Raw genomic sequence first — 17903 nt, 5'->3', positions numbered from 1 at the left:
CTGTCCTTGGTTTCCTCCTCTTCAATATCTCTATGCTCCCTCATAGTGACATCATCCGCAGACATGGGGTCAATTTCTACATGTATGCGGATGACACCCAACTCTACCTCTCTGCCTCCACCCTTGACTCCAGGACCACTGCTGTCCTGACAGAATGGCTGTCAGACATCAAGTCCTGGATGAGAGCTAACTTTCTTCAGTTGAATGTCAGCAAGACCGAGGACCTCCTGATTGACTGTACTGTAGTGATATTGAGTGCATCTTTTATTGTTCACAATTCCACCCCCCCCCACCACAAAGGGCTTGGATCTCACAAGTGGATCTCACACATGTACTGCCCCCCTCCCACCAGCTGTGAATAGACACAAAACAGGAATTAAAACAAAGATTAAACATTGCAAACACTTTTTCATCCCAAGCTGAGGATCCCCTTTTACTCTCCTAGTCATAATCTTAAATTCATGCCCTCTTGTCCTCAGATCACTTACTGGTAGAAATAGTTCCACACGATTTATTCCCTCAAAACCTCTATAATTTCACCCTTAACTTTCTCTGCTCCACTGGAAAGTGTCCTCACCTCCTCAGATGCCCTTCTCTCTGGTATCATCCTCGTGAAACTTTGCTGAACCCTTTCCATGGGTTTGATAGTCTTTCTATAGTGAGGTGCCACACAGTAATCACCTAACTTATGTATGATAATGGGGTAGAGAAAGTAAACGCAGAACAATAATTAAGGTTGAATTAGGACAACTGTGTCAATTAACTCCGTCAAAAAGAAGTGGATAAAGATCTGGCTGAACACAATATTGAGTTTTAGAGAGAGGAAGAGAGTTTCATAACACAATCGGTTCTGTACTGCTGGCTATGGGGTGGGGAAGGTGAGGAAAATGTCTGTGGAGGTAGGCAGGCCAGGGATGAATAGAGGAAATTGGAGATAATAATAATCCTTACATTTGGTATAATGCCTATCACATCCCAATGTGCTACATAGAATATACTATAAAGTGCAGTGATTGTATATTTTGCGGGTGTTGGATGGAGTTTGGGTTCTTTACGTTTGGGATTAGGGTAAATTACTTCAGATTTCCCACCCAGTAAATGTGGGGGTGAGGGGGGGGAGCTCGGGAGGAGGAATACATAACAGTAGGTTATGCATGATCTGAAAAAAGCAGACTTTATGGACCAAATAACTTTTTCTTAACCCCGTGCATCATCAATACATATATTCTCACAGTTAAACGATGTCGGATTAAGTGATGGAATGGATGCCTTCTGTCAAAGCTTTCCCAGAGCAGCCTGGGATTTGACCCTTGCACAAAAGAAAAGGGTGAAGGGATAAGCTTGTGGCTTAATCTTTCCTATCGATTACATTTAATTGGATATCGACTGGTCAGCGTAGAGATGCAAATAACATGAGCCACAAGAGGTAGTTTTACTCCAAAGCAATACTGGTATCGGGAGTCCATGAAACCAATGAGCAAGCAATACTCATCCACATGCTCCAATATTTGTACAAAGTGTCCAGTTTAGACCGGAACCAGATTTTCACAGCAACATTATGGATTAGCTTGGAAATGCGTCATCGGCTTCATTTGTTTTTTTGATCATAAGGGAAAATTTAGAAAGTTAGCTTCAAAATATACATTATTATAAATCATTCTGATCAATCGTGACTCAGAGTTCAGTTTTGTCCCTGTTTTAATTGATAACTCGGGCATCCATAATCACTGCAGAAAACATCAGGAATATATCGCTTGACATCTGCCATGTTGGATTCTTTTAAAACTGTTGGTAAATAATCTTGTTTGAAATGGGGCTGTATTTGTACTTGTGCACCCTGCTGCACCATCTCTGTGCATTGACTCTTTGAGTGCTGAGTACCCTTTGCAGCTAACAACGTCCAAATATGTTTTTTCTTATACAACGACCTACAAAAACAATTGTAAATTTCTAATGCTATGAGTTGGAGCTGTGTACACCATTGTAGAACATTTTCTTAATCTACAGTTTTTTTAATAAAGCAGAAAAATGCAGTCTTGATTTGTTTTGTTTTCCCTACTTTATTTGTGGTGCAGAAAATACAACTGCAGTCCTCTGTGTTAGAGATTGCAGCTGGTTCCTGACCTGCCTGGAGATTTGTTTATCCAACTGCAGAGAATTTCTCCTTAGTTTGTATTGTCCAGGTAGATAGTGGATTTGATGCTTTTTTGTTCAAATTAAAAACGTTCAATCGCTCGTCATAATGTTTTCCTGTTGCCCATGTCTGCAATTTAATTAGTGAACAAAGTTTAATCGGATAGTCCAAAACCAATCCAGTCAGAGCTCACGAAAGAATAAGATGCTGCAGGACTGTGCTTCAAAAACTGTCAAAGCTCAGTTTTTAAAGAAATTCAGCAGAACATTATTTGCATAAACACACTCCAGCCTCACAGTAAGCTTCAATGAACTTGTATTTTGATAAGGTTCAGTGTTAATGTACCAAATATATTTCTAAAACACTTTTTTTGGAGAATCAAAATAAATTTGCTTTCAGCAAATAGGTCATCCCTGTCTTTAGTTTGTTTGACTTCAGATATCACACAGTTAAATGAGGATATTGCATAGATTTGATGCTGATTATTTTAAAGTTCAAGCTATTTGGGTTCTGCACCTAGAAGTTTGGGGGAAATCATGTTTTTTTTCAGTTTCACTCAGTATATTTTTTAATCCTGTTTTGGAAGAGCAGAATTGCCTTTCCAGGCACTGCTCTTCCAAAAAGAGAGAACTGTTCTCTTTCTATTTATGTCCGTTACGTTCCCCCACCCATCCACCAATCGTCATGTGACCAGACACTCAGATAAAGCTAGGGTGAGATTGTTAGTCGAGCCTGGGATCAGAACTAGAATCTCCTCTTAGGGTGTCTCCAGCGCTTTTTCCACATTGTTTCTTTTAGATCCTATGAGTGGAATGCAAAGTGAAAGTACACCGTAATACTCACCCAAAATAAACCTTTAGGGGTATATACATAAGGCTATATATAAATATTACGGTATACATTCAGAAATGCTCATTGGAATCAGATATGCAACATTATAATGTATCCTGGCTGTGAATTAAACCCTCCCACCCCCCATTATTTAGTATCACACGATTGCCATCAATATTTTAAAACAATAATGCCACAGAGTCTGCAGATTGTCAGACTTTTTTGGAGAAGGGAGGGAGACCTCAGGCTAAATAAGACCAACCTCTGAATTTTGTGCTGTAGAGTGCAAACAATAATCTACCCTGGATGGAATTCCTTTAAGGCTATTATCTTGCCCACAGATTGAAGTAATGGAAATATCCTCTTGTTTTACCTGATGTCATTTAAATTCCATGGTGGTGGGATTACAGCTTTGCAATTGCTCCCTATGGCACCAAGGAGTGCAGATCTCCTCTGGAAGAGCAATGAAGTTCTAGCTGGGGTCTCTGAATTGGAATCCCAATCTTGCCTGAGATTCTTAGCCTCCAAGAATTTGTGTCCAGTCACTAGATGAGGCATGTTGCGATAGGAAAACCTCATCCGGAAAAAAACGTATCCTGTCTCATGCTAAACATCAGACAATCCATAATGGCCAGTTAAAGGGAGAGGAAGCTGAGTGGCAGCCCATCATTTTACCTACTCAGGTCACCAGGCTCTGGACAAACAAGTGAGGCTTGGTATTTTATTGTGCAATCCTTACCCCAAATTATATTTGACCAAAACGTGGAGGGAAAACCCATTTTTCCAAAAAAAAAGTTTTATTTAGTTGCAAGTGTTCATAGCCCTTTGATGCCTAATCCTACGTCCAAAAAGGCAGCTCATTCAATTGGAAAAAAAAGGACCCACTAGATAATTTTTTTATGTCCGACAGATCACAATAAGGATAAACATGACGGTTATAAGAACAGACAAACCATAGTCCTTGCTTCTGCGCTACACTTAACAGGGTTAGAAATTGACTGGTCAATGTCCACAGAGTCCAGTCATATCTAATTTTGAGAATAGTCTTTGCCACAAAACGAGAATGCACATTGACGTTTACTAGCATAGCAGGGCAAAGAAAAGATGTCACACTATATTAATGTTTTTATGACGCTGACAGTGGCCTTAGTTGCGGTGAATCAAAACAATTTTCTTAAGACCTGCAAATTGATGTGCAAAATCTTAACCATGTCCAATTTGTGTTAAGTTTCTGTTTTTAAACAAAATAATTTTTAAAAATTGCCCTGAGGAGAATTTGTGAAGAATTCTGTTTACACAAAAGAAATCAATTGGTATAGTTATATTCAATACAGTAGGTGCAGGCAAATATGTACAGCGAATATCCAGCATTCTCCCATTGCGTATAGAAAGTATTTAGCTGGAAACACCATTCTTAAGATAAATGAATTGTGAAGATTGGAATAGGCACAGCATATTCACTCATATTTGATAGATGAAAGCCATATATTGTCATTGTGAAATTTTTTGAAAATCTCTGTATATTTTACCTTGTATTTATATCATTTCATGTGATGCGGCCAGAGTCTGCCACATACTGCGGAGGGTTGGCCGTTTGAAAGTAGCCCTGGGTCCCATCGTGTTCAACAGGTGATATTCAATGATCACTTTCATACTATAGAAATGGTGTTAAGCTTTTTTTTAAAAGATGTATCTGAGAATTAAATAACTTAGCCATTCATTGTGAATCAGACTTGTATAAGATGTCTTAAAGGCTTGTTCGGGTTCCACTCGCACAGTTCAAGGTTTGTTCAAAGGTGTAAATCCCAAACCTGTTGCAGCAATTGAGCCATAGAGCCCAGGATGTTTCCCAGGATTATCCTGGGAATAGTTGCTGAGTTAGCCGATCTCAGATTGGGTCAGTACAATCAGTAGGGCAGACAGTTTAGGGGAATAAAAATAGTTAGTGACTGTTGGCTGGAAGGTGGACATCAGAGGAGAGAAAGTCTCACTCTCTTAAGTTTAAGAGAGTGAGGAATTTTGGAAAAAATTGGGAAACTGATGTTTAGAAGTGCAGGAAACCGTTATCCAAATTAAGGCTCAATTTAAGAATTTCTAAAATACTGCACAATTTCAAATTTTGACATTTTGATCTTGAGATTGTGAAGTGAGTGTGTGGGGTAGGGGGTGAGTTGGGAGAGCTGGAGGCAGAATCAGCAGTGATGTGCTCCACAATTTGATGTCCTCCAGACACTTACCTACTGGCTAATGCCTCAGGCGAGATATTGCCTCTGAAGCTGGACTTGGTGTATCTGTCCAGGCCTTTTTGACAGGGTTGTGGCACTTCTTTTATACGTGATATTGTGCTGTTGGCAGACTCACCTGGGCTCCTTTTGCACTGCACTCACAATCTTCAACACTAGGCCACCTGGTGGGATATGACAGTGGCGAAATAATGGTTTTGCATGGCTCAAGAGAAGACATTGAGTGTCAGTTCCAACCTTGTTCCAGTCTAACCATCCACAGAAGTATATAAGCGAGTACCCCGGTTGATTTGCTCTCCCTCTTTCACACAACGTGGTTGAGAGCAGGTAACAGCTGTACATAACATTTTGTGTTAATTGTATTTTGGAATACACAGTAAGTTGCTAAGATGTAGACCAATCTGTCAGAAACTCAGAGCAATGCCGACTGTGGAAGACGTTAGTTGAAGGCGTTAGTCAAAGCTGGTTGTTTGTTCATTATTGGTGCCTGAAGTGGGTTTTGTGTATGTTAGGTCAAGCTGTTGGAGGATGTGTATTGCTACAGTGGTGTATTCTGTCCCTCAGGAAACCCAAGGTGCAGTAGTTGTTGCTCTTTATAGACACCCCCACTGTCAGATCCAGGAGGATCCATTGTTGGAGGAATGTGTAAGATTGGAGCTGTATCGTGTTGCTTCTAATGGAAAGCAAAATACAGGCAAACGAAAGATGAATATTATTGAAATCTTCTATGTACAAAGTGGTTATTTATTAAGTTTTTTTAACTCTGTGGAAGAGATGTCTTTTCAGTGCCTTTCTTCAGCTGTCTGTCGATTCTGCTTTGGAGCTGAAACTCCATCTCCCCCCCCTCCCTTTTCTGCGACATTCAGCATATTTAGTGCGGGTGAAACGGTGGCACATAGCCAGAAAGTCATCATCTTTATGGACTGCAAAATGAAATGAGTGTAATTATGTGCACACCATATGTGAATGGCACGGCTAACCAGTGATCTTCCAGTTGATGTGAGGGACTCGATAGGGATTAGGTGAAATGATTATAGGACCAAGTGGAAATGTCAGCTCAGTGAATGTGCTAATGAGCGTCTCACCAGTGTGTCTCCTTTCACTCCACTCTTCCAGTCTCCAGTCAAATTAGTACGAGAGGCTGGGGAAGAATTTGAACAAAATGTTCTTCAAATGTTTTTTGTGTAATTGTACCGGTTGCGGGCTATGTCTTGTTCATTCTCAAACCTTCCCTGTAGTTGTACATCCATGTGGGGTTTTCAACAGCAGTGGTGCAACACTGTGCTGACCGTGTCACATCCACAACAGAATTAGCTGGTTGTGTGTGTGTGTACTTTTTAAAAATGATTCGGTGGCAATTTTAAGTCCACAGCTTTTCAGGAAGCTGATATAGGTTAATACTGTAGTTCGAGGTAGTGGAAAATTATATGTCAGATTAGATGTCACTGGCTCGATTGGTAGCATTCTCGCCTGAGTCAGAAGTTTGTGGGCTCCATATCAAATCTTACATGGGGACTTTGAACTGACAGTCTAGGTACTCCTATGCAGTGCTAGGGGAGTGCTGTGTGTCCTTTGGATGAGACATTTGCCTGCAAATTCAGGAAGGGTTCTGGGACGTGACCTTGCGTGATCGGCGCTATATAAATGCTTGTTGTTTTTATTATAATTACACTTTATAGTAAATTCTGTGAAATCCTTTGAGACATTTCACTGGTGTGTTGAGACGTTATATCAAATGCAAAGATTATTATTATTTTCTCAGATTTTAAAATCCTTGTTTCTTCCCTATCCATGATCTAACTTGCTCCGGGATGCTACCACGTGTGATGGGCGCAATATAAATGCAAGCTGTTGTTGTCGTTCTCCCCCAAATAATGCAAGCTGAAAGAGAAAAACTCGAGCAAGATTCTGCCTCTTTCTCTCTGTGAGAAATCGTCTGCCTTGTGCTCAAGTTTCCTCGCGGCCCCAGCGGAGGAATAGGACCCGAGCCTGCGACCACCACACCAAGGCACCACGTGCTGGCAGGGCCCTGCTGCTCGCATTTCAGTTGTTTCAGAAAAACTCCACAGATGATATTTTTTATAACAATGCAAAATTGTCAGGTGTATTCACAAGCTCACAAGAGAGGGTCAGAAGAATTAGGTCCTTTGGCTCATTTGATCTCACTCTGCCATATAACACCCGCCTTATGGTCCTCCCATTTCAGCATCAAGCAGCATCTGAAACGAGTCCAGTATCCTGGCCTCATTGGACCTTCCTGGTTACCAGTTCCAGCCCCTAATTATCCACTGGCTAAGGAAATGCTCCCTGATGTCTGTCCTAAAAATGCCCTTTGCAGAAAGGGTTTGTTAGTGGCAGCTCTGTAATGCGATGTGTGTAGTATCCATCACATATCAAGTATTATCAGCAAACTCTATACTATTGCAACAGATGGGATGCCATTTATGAACAGCTTGAACTAAAATAAAATCGATATTTTACCTCACTGCAGTTATCAGGCTTCTGTTTCAACTAACGTCACTATACGGAATACAAACTGTCCACAGTCGTAGACCACATTGGTGGCTTATCAACTCATTCAGTGATATTTGCACATCTTGCTCAATCGCAGTACATTGGATGTTACATAACACAGGCTATGAAAGATTGTGCATTTTGGCAACACTCCCAAACATGTTCCATCTCTTGAGAAAAATGTTCAGTAAAGGCATTTTGTGCTCCCCCTCATCCAAATCAAAATCAAACAAAACACCTGGAAATTTGTATAATCTTATATCCTACTTATTCTTGACTGGTTGCCTTCTTTGGCGTATAATTTCTATGCAGCCAGCAGCTCATATTCCATACATCGAGTTTGCCTCTTTCTAAATGTATCATAATAACACTTAATCCTGTATCTAGCCGGTTTCCATTCACCTCTTTACCTAACGTCCATTACACATAAGTGTATCCAGAAATCTGTGAGGAGAAAAATGCGTGAATAATCTTAAATCTTTCTGGAACCTTGTTGCATTGAAATTTACATTGCCTTGGTAATCACTCATTTTACTGTAACTGTTTGTGCACATTACCAGAAGGATGGGTTGCAAGGAAATCAGTGCTTCTGACATTCAGTGTTAGAACTAGGAGAATCAAAGAGTTAAATTTTTTTTCAAAAAAATTCTAAAAGCTTCCTGAGGACAAATGATTTTGTAGGAAATCGAATATTTCAGATCTCCCGATGAATGACAGAGTTTGGAAATTCCGGAGGTGCAGCCGTTCCACATGAAATTTGCCAGTCGTCCATAGAAGAAAAAATTCTGCTTTCCTATGTATTAAAATTACCTAATTGCTCTTAGAACATTATTAGTCACTCATACATTGAATAGTAGTCAGCAGTGTCCTGAATACCTTGTCCAAATGCGGAATCTCAAAAAACTACTGTATAACAAGTTGGCTGTTTATTGACTTGGCCTGCTTTTCTGCATCTTCACCACATCGCCCACTCTGCCCCAACTCAGACCCCAAAGCTGCTGAAACCTTCATTCATGCCTTTGTCAACTCCAGACTTGATTTTTCTAATGCCTCGGGATCCCCAGCTCCACCACCAATAAACTAGCTCATTCAAAACATCTAGACCCAGCTGGAATTTCTCCCTCGTAATCCAACATTTCTTCACATCCATCTAATTTTCCCCATTGTGCCGGTGATGAATCAAGTCCAGACTGCAATTGTAATTTATTAGTGACAAAAAGTTCCAGGGTGAACATACTCTTCTTTAACCCTTTTCAAAAACTATCTTAGGGGGAGGGGGGATCTGTTTTGTATCTTGATATTATGAATCCAGACATGGAGTGCTTTCTTAGCTTCGGGGATCAGCTGCCATTTTACACCATGTGTCATTGCGATTGGCGGACCAGCCTTCTGATAGTGGAAATGTTTGTGCTGAAAGGAAGCTGCCAGGCTGGATTCAGGGAATCAGCCAGTGATGGGCTCGTCTGCTTACGTTCTCCTGGGAGGCTCAGTGTGCATGATGTGAATACTAATAACCTGCCTGCACTGTGGTGTCTACACTAGTCACTGGTTTCTCAGTGGACTAAAGCATAGGAAATGTAGTCTTCCTTTCCTGTACCTGACCAGGTGCCAAATTTTTTTGTAAAAAAAAATCCATATTTATAATATTTCTCTTCAATTCTGCCTGGCTGCACATAGTGTCGCTGTATTTTTTTCTTTATCCCACTGCATCCAACATCTTTCCAATGTGAAAGGGGCTATGCAAGTGTAATTTGTTGTTGTTGCGTCCTGTTTTGCCCACAAAATATAAAATCAATTCACTTTACAGAATATTCTATGAAGCACTTTGAGACATCTCGAAGACCTGATAAGGCGCTATATCAAATGCAAGGATTAGTATTATTATTCTTGCTATCTTCCCCAACAAAACACACATTCATTGCACTTTACAGAATATCCTGCGAAGCTCTTTGGGATATCCTTCAAACGATAAAGGCTATACCAAATGTAAGGATTATTCCGACCTTCTCTACTGAATTCAAGGCTTATCAGACTCCAACCTATTATTTTCCAAGCTTCTTCAGACCCCATCTGTCTTCCCTTCCTCCTACACCCAAACCTAGTGCCACTGTTTTATAAAAATAGTAACACTTTCATTCAATATAAAACCTATAACATCTCACACATCTCATGGCAATTCACAACGTTTTTATAAAGTGTGACTATATTTTGCAGGCTAACACAAGGATTATTATTTATTTGCATGTATTACCCTGTCTCCTCTTATCTAAATAAATAATCCTTGCATTTGATACCATGCCAAGAGGAGGTTTTAAAACGATTCAAGGATATATTGTAAAGTGTAGGAACTATGTCTTCTGTAGCCAAATGTAGGGAACATCTTTAATGTTAACAGTATCCTGCACTGTGGTACTTGGCTTTTCACCTGGCTTTCTCAATATAGGGTGAACCCATCATTAAATTCCTCGCTAAAGCATGAGTTTGTTTATAATGCAGGTTTCCTTGATTACCAGAGGTGTGGTACAATCTAGCTCCTACCACGGACCGATTGGCTTCCTGCGTTCTGCACTGGGTGCAGGAATCCAGGTAATAACACCATGTTATAATAGGGTCATTCTTTAATAATAAAAGAAGTTGCTCCTCTCATCACTCACTAGATTTACAATGGTGGTTTTATATATGAATTCTTTGGTGACAAAACACAAATGGATTGAGATAGAAACATTCAGCCTATCTGCTCGCCCATTTATAATTCAGACAATCAATGTTACAGCCAGTCATTCCAAGCATCCACATTATGGTACTTATCGTTCTGAGGACTTATAATTCTGGAGTTCTTTCTAATGCCACTTAATCTTTAACTAGTGCTAGATATGCTCTTGGCTTGAGGCCAAGCTTGTGGAACTCATTTCCGACTGACTCTGTAAATTGTGGAGATCCATTTTGCACAACTCTACTGATTTAGCTTTCCACTGCACAAGGTGGTAATTTACTCCCCAGTGATGTCTCCTGGGCTGAGCTGTAATTTTCAGATGACCGTTTTATTGGAACTATGAATTACAGATACTTCAACAAAAAAGGATTAGCATCACTTACTGTTCCATATTTCATTGCAAACTGCTGGAAAGGGCCGTAGAGGAGATGTGTAATATCAGCGATCCTTAAATTTTAACCCAAACCAGATTGAATTGGATTCAGTCTTGTTTGGAGTGTGAAAAACAATTCACCATTGATTCTAAAGTCCTGGTCATTAAGTGGGATTGGCTTTAACGAGCAGACGATCAGTGGTAGAAAATATTCTAGTGTGAACAGTGGTGCACAATGGCATTCAAAAAAATTAGCCTGGGAAGTAGTTTAGGAGCAGTCCTGTTGTGTTGCAAATACCAGCGTTTGGGATGCACTCTATTGGGAGAACAACCATGGGTGTCCTTTATAAAGATAACACTCTTTGTACCTCTGCCTTCTCCTGAGGGGAGAGTTCTGGCCTCCTGACAGAGACAATTGAAGTGTAGTCCCCCAGGGATTGCAAGAATTGCTCTCTGTTGCAGCTATCTAAGACAATGCCACTCCCGCCCATTTCTGCGCATTATGTGAACTCAGCTATGGTCTTAACACATTGAATGAAAACCAGTTATAATACTTCTGTGTGTAACCACATTTAGTGCATCCTTAGCTTGTGTCAGCTGGAGCATAAGACCAGTCGTGTCTTGTCATTTTTCAACAAGGAGTCATTGGAGGTTCAGCAGAGTCCTTGATCAGATGGTGTCAGATTCATGCCATAAGTCAGCATTGCCTGCTTCTCACTATTAAGAGCATTTGTTCTCAGCTGTAGTGCTGGGTGAAATGGGTATTAATGTTGAAGATGGGGAGAAATAACTGAGACATTTGTTTGACTATGTGACAAGTGCTGTCTGATCGTGTAGCAGAACTAAAGGTGGAATATGCAGGAAACTAAATGGAGAAATTCAAAGGTAATGAAACAATAAATATCTCCCACTGTCAGGACATTTAGGTTTTAGGATATTGCAGAAGTGCCGGATACCCATACCAACCTTGTGCAAGAAATGCTTTGTGCATTTTCTGTACCTCCCCATTCCCTGTTGCAAACCTGCTTTGGGAATGAGGAGGTACAATATCTGTAATATACCATTGATGGGCACTAGGCTGTGTCTCACAGGTTGGTCGGGGAGATCACGACTAATGAGTTCTGGAACTAGTACACAGAGCAGGGTTGAGTGATAATTCACAGCAGTTAATTGTCATATTTAACTGCAGTGCAGAGAGTTGTCATATTTCCAAGTGGTGTGAGTTTAGTGTCAACACAAGCATGGTGTTTTATCATACTGAGTTTTTTAATTGTACCAATGCACAAAGCATTGCTTGCACAATGTAGACTTCTGTATTAAAATATGTGGAGCAGTGCATTAGTTACAAGAGACCGACCGGGCTTTCTGGTGTCGAGCTACTCGCTCTCTCCGTCATGGCTACCAATCATTGATTCCATATTGAGGGATTTTGCCGAAATGTGAGGTCTTTTATTGAAATGGCAGTTTCTGGAGCTCCTGAACATATTCCCATCTGCCACTTTTACTTTGGGTTACAAAGCTTGGAAATAAATCAAAGAAAGGAATTTATTTCAGAAACTGATAAACGGATAATTGCCAATGTAGGGAAGCTCTCTCTGGCTTGCTTTTACACACTAAAGAGCAAGATGCTTTCATTAAGTGGAGGAAAACGGTAGCCTTGCCCTTTGTTCACCTACTGCCTTTGGCTTTCTCTTCATCAATGAGTGGGAGCCCCTGAAGCAAGGCAGCTCCTGGTGGAGTAGTGATGACACAGAAATAGCTGCACCTCAAGTGACATTTTCTCAGCCTGAAAATTGCTTCCTGTTTCTGTTGAGTTTGCATCTTAAAATACAGTGAAGTAATTGTAACATTCAGTTTCATTGATAAATGAGAAATAAATCTATAATTGCCAAGATTTTGATATCCTGCAGAATGAAAGAATTCTTCAGAGCATGTTATACGATATGGCACATTCACAGGGCTCTGGTAATGGGCCAACAAAACTGGAGCAAGGCTGGAGCGAGCAGCAATCAGCACCCTGCAATTTGTGTGACGTTCTGTAACTGCACTCTTTGGAAGTGAGATAGTTGCAATATACGTGGACTTCTTTCTCCTTTTGTATTCCTCCTGGAGTCTGTCACTATGCTCATTATACTTGCTTACTCTCATATACTTTCATATCAAGTGCTTGGAAGGGTAAGTCAAGACTTCCTATAAAATAAACCTTTGGCCCTCTTATATACTGGGGTCTTACCATATTACTAATGCAGAATGCACTGTGTTTGACCAGGGTACTTACTATACAAATTTACATTTATGTAGCACCTTTCATGATGGGAAGATATCCCAAAGTGTTTAAAGAATAGGGTATTGACCAAGTTGAAAGAAGGTCTCATAACCTTGTGTTCATTACTGCTGAGGTGTTATTTACCATAGTGTGCAGTTTTGGCACTGCCAAGCAGGCTTGATGGGCCCACTCAAGTTCCAATGTTCCATGTTCCTACCTTGAAAAGGACACTGAACCATTAGGAGGCTTTCAGAGGAGAGCAAAAAGATTATTCCTGGAGTTATGAGTAGAGGCTGATGGAGCCAAACTTACTCTTATTGGAAAAACTTTTGAGAGGAGCCATGATCCAGGTTTTTAATATGACAAAAGGCATGCATGATGTAGGTGAATGGATAGTTTGACTTGCGTCTAAGAGTAGATCTGGAGGGTTTAATGTTCAAAAGCCACCAGTGGGATGAAATGTTGGAAGAGTGTTATTTCTCATTGAGTAGTAGACATGAGAACAAACACTCAAGAAAAGGTAGATGATGCTGCAGTAATAACTGCTTCAAAAGTAGCTGGATAAGTACGTGAGTGATAATAATATTGTGTGTGTCATTGTCTAGCTCACTTGGTAGCACTCTCGCCACAGAGCCATTATTGTGGGTTTAAGCCCCACATCAGGATTTGCAACCCATACAGTCTATGATGATACTCCAATGATGTGCTGGGGTGTACTTCATTGTCGGAGATGCTGTGTTTCGATGAAACATTAAACCAAGCACCGGTCTACCTGTTCAAGTGGACAAGAAAGATCCTATGGGCACTATTCAAAGTAAAGGGAGTTTCTTCCAATGTCCTCTCTCACAATCCTCCAAATAAAATTGGTCATTCACTTCATTACTGTTTGGGACATTGGTGTATGCAAATTGGCTGCCATCTATGTCTATAAGTACACAGTCACTATACTTTAAAGTAAATCCTATGAAGCAATTTGAGATGCCTCTACAGCGTAATAATGCAAAGATCTATATCAAATGCAGGGATTATTATCATGATGGAAGGATAAAGAGATTTCAATAATAAACAAACACTGTCTGTGATCTGTGAAAGGCCAAATTTCAATAGAGGAGATGTGGGGATGGATGACTGTTCTGGTCCTCTTTAATGATGTCTTTGATTAGAATGTTTCACTGCTATGATGACACCCCTAACTTTAGTGGGTAATCATTGTGTTATATGAAAATAAAGTTCTTTGGTTGAAAGTTCAACCTAACAGCTCAATGCATTATAGATGGACTCAGACCTGGAAGGTTTCAGATTTATGCAAATCTTGGCTGGAGTTGCCCATGAGGTTAGGGGAAATATCAGGGTTCCTAATAATCATTCAGCAAGGCTTGCTTTGCTGTAAGGTACTGTATATAGATATCAGGTTAAAATTAGGGTCAGCCTCACAGTTGCACAGCCTGCTGAGGATTCACTGTCTGTACTCACTAGTGAGCAATGTCCACCAGGGCTAGCTTGCAGCTGTATCTCAGCATGTGTTAGTGGCTTCAGCAGAGGGAGAAGGAGAGAAAAATAAAGAAGTGTGAAGGTGAATTTGCAGTGGGCCATCAAGCAAGCCAGTTCACCCTGTTTTCACCAACCAGTTCACTTTCTCCCATTTTTGCACTTTATCTCTCAGAAGAGAGGATGAGCTGGTGTGCACATCCCAGGCTGACCTGTTGGTGTGATCTCAAATCTCACGCCCAGCACAAGGGACAATTCTGTGGGAGGCTCCCTGCTGTTGCAAACAAGCATCTTTGGATTTGATTCCAAGGGCTCGGCGATATGGTTCCCAATGTGAAAGGCGCTATATAAATGTAACTTATGTTACAAATGTTCACTCCTTTACAAACCTCATTCTTAGGAGTGTGGGAAAGACCTAGAGGAGTCATCTGTGATGAGGTGAGAGAAGAGAGAGATGAGACGATTGCAGCATTTATAATAGAATGTTCTCATACCTACTGTGTGGCCATCTTCACAATCTTAGAGTACCATCTATTAGAATGGCTTTACTGTTGACTTCTCCAATGCAGGGACTGGCTCTTTGTGCTGATCACAACACTGAAGCAGTGGCCTCACACATGGACCTTCTATTATTGCAGGATCTCCCACCAACACCAACAGCGCATCATTGAATTCTTATCAGAGGAAATGATTGTGTTCCCCTGAGGAGAGGTTTGCCTCTTAGCTAAATTATTTTGCCTCTCGGTTTCAGAAAAATTCATATTGGAGGTGGAAGCAGCGCCAGTAAAAATGGGCCTTGTCTGACTAAACCCCTGTCCCCATTGGTCCAGTAATAGTGTAACTGCCAACTTACTGATCAGTCTCATACAAAATAAAGGCTTCTCAGGCAATGTAAAGGAGATCTGACAACCATAAAGTTAAGCCCCAGCATGCTTAAAGTTGCCTTCGGGACAGGAGGAGGGATGGAGAGGGAAGTACTTACTTAAGTTCTGTATGTCATCAGCTTTGAACTTAAAAAGGCTAAACCTTATATGGGCAATTTAATGCATTTTTTAAAAAAAACTGCAATAAATTGCCGTGCATCATTTAGCCCTTTTCAAGATCAAAGCAATATATGACAGACTATCAGTCCCAAAGCAGGAGGTGTTGGACATGAAATTATGCAATTAATTTCCTGTCAGTTTTTGACCCTTTTAAGCGATTTGTACCGAAAACTCCAGGAGGAACTCAGCTAAAAGGTACCAGATAAAATGATGTGGTTAACAGAAGGAATGTCATCTTGTTGTGGGCAGAAAGATTGTGCAAAGCCACAAGCTTTTAATTTAATAAGCAGGCAGGTGAGAAAAGAATGAGGAATAGAGTGGAAACACCAATAAGGCTGAATCCCACAGACCTGCTATCAGCAGTNAAAAAAACCCGAGAGGAAACAAATATATATTTAAACAGTTTTGCAGCACAGACGAGAATCAGTAAATAAAGTGCAGCAGAGGCTTCCGAGGGATTTGAGTTTCTCTGCCAGCAGTGTATTTGCATCTAATAATATTATAAATTATTGAAGAAGCCCTCATTCAGAAATGAAATACCACAGCATGACAGTTAAGAACATTTTGTACAGTAATATTTGGAAAGCCCTTGATAAAAAGAAATTAAACTTTACATGGACATCTGAACCAGTTTACATAAATATATATATACATATATATATACCGCGATTGGCTGCTGTGTTTCGCCCACAAAACATAAAGTCAATTAATTCATTTTACAGTATATTCTGTGAAGCGCTTTGAGACGTCTAGCAGACGTGATAAGGTGCTATATCAATGCAAGGATTATTATTATTTACAGGATTTACTGTAAAGTGTTGTGACTGAATTTGCAGGCGACCACTGTAGCTAATATCTTACATCTAGCCTTGAAGTGACTGACAATTTTTTTTCTGGAGGGTTGTTCTCCAGAAACTAGAAGAAACTTCCTTCTCTTTTTCAATAGTGGCATGGGATATATAGCATCCACTTGAACAGACAGACGGGACCTTGTTTTTGCACCTCATCCAAAGGACAGCACCTTTGATAATGCAGTGCTCCCCCAGCAATATGTTGGAGTGTCAGCTTGGACTGTACCAACATAGGGACCCACAACCTTTGGACTCAGAAGTGCAACTGCTATCAGCTCGTCAGGCTGACAGCTTATCAGTGTTGTGCACTCAGGTTTATTTGGTCAGTTTGGCTTCCTATCAATTGGTTCATTTCACATTTGTCCTACTTGAATGTGAACCACAAAGGTATAGAATTTGTCTGAGGATGATTCATGAAGAGACGAAGATCTGCGAGTTTCCTGCACAAAGTTAGAGTCAAGCGCTGACTGACATTCAACAACAACTTGCATTTATATAGTGCCTCTCACACAGGGTAGCATCCCAGACTGCTTGACAGTGGCGGAGCACGACCCGAGCTGGGGGGAGGGAGAGGTCACCGTAGGCATGGTCGAATAGGAAGGTCTTCAGGCGCAACCTGAAAATGGAAAAGGAAGGGGCCAGGCAGAGGGATAAAGGAAGAGTGTTCCAGAGTTTCGGGGCGCAGTGGTTGAAAGTGCGGCCACCAATGGTAGAATGGAGGGCACAAGGGACATGCTGAAGGCCAGAGCCAGTTGAGCAGAGGTAAGGGGTTGTGGGTTGGGGGTAAGCAGGTGGAGAGATAGGGAGGTGCCAGGGCATGAAGGGTGAGAGCATGAACATGAGTGTGAGGATCCACTTCCTGTTGTTGCAATAGGAATAAACGGGACTAAATGGGACAGGATTTATTTGGATTTTCTGAAAAATCTCTTTTTGACTCAATGAAATGAATCAATTACTCAAAAATGCACTTAAATCAGTGTCCTGAACCCCTTGTCATCATTTCTATTACTGATTGTGTAATTCAATAAAACCAATAACCTATTTCCTCTACACTCCGCCAAGTCTTTATATACTGCAGTGGGGTAAAACTTTTGGCAGGTAGTTGGAAATAATACCCATTTTTATAGCCCTGAGTTGATGTGTTAGCTGCCAGAAATAAATTAAATTTTCCTGACATATATATCACAGATCCAATTTAGTGTAAACCATGATTATGAGAGAGCCTAAATCCCAGAGTTGAAACTGCGTTTAACTTTAAGTATCCTCCCTCAGAGGCTGTGCGAGCTCATCACCCCGTCTGCTAACTTTGGGGAATGGGAAAAAGAAGGGTAAATTGGATTGAAAAAATGTTCTTTAAAAGAGCCAGCACAGACATGAAGGGCTGAATACGCTGTCAATTTCTATGATTCTCCTAGAATTTTCAAAATTGTGGGTTAGTGTGTTGTGG

General features: G+C 40.7%; 1 protein-coding gene across 1 annotated transcript in view; it reads left to right on the top strand.

The window, feature by feature from the left end:
* LOC103189819 (sine oculis-binding protein homolog) overlaps window positions 1–17903 on the top strand; it is an 84310-nt gene that overhangs the window by 31953 nt on the left and 34454 nt on the right. The window contains exons 4-5 of the mRNA XM_007910343.2: window positions 4529–4594; window positions 10219–10308. Coding sequence (XP_007908534.2) covers window positions 4529–4594; window positions 10219–10308 — 156 coding nt within the window. The remainder of the gene's footprint in view (window positions 1–4528; window positions 4595–10218; window positions 10309–17903) is intronic.

The sequence above is a fragment of the Callorhinchus milii genome, unplaced genomic scaffold (genome assembly GCF_018977255.1).
Source record: "Callorhinchus milii isolate IMCB2004 unplaced genomic scaffold, IMCB_Cmil_1.0 Scaffold3, whole genome shotgun sequence".
In the NCBI taxonomy this organism is placed as follows: domain Eukaryota; kingdom Metazoa; phylum Chordata; class Chondrichthyes; order Chimaeriformes; family Callorhinchidae; genus Callorhinchus; species Callorhinchus milii.
This window is presented reverse-complemented; position numbering and strand designations above follow the sequence as displayed.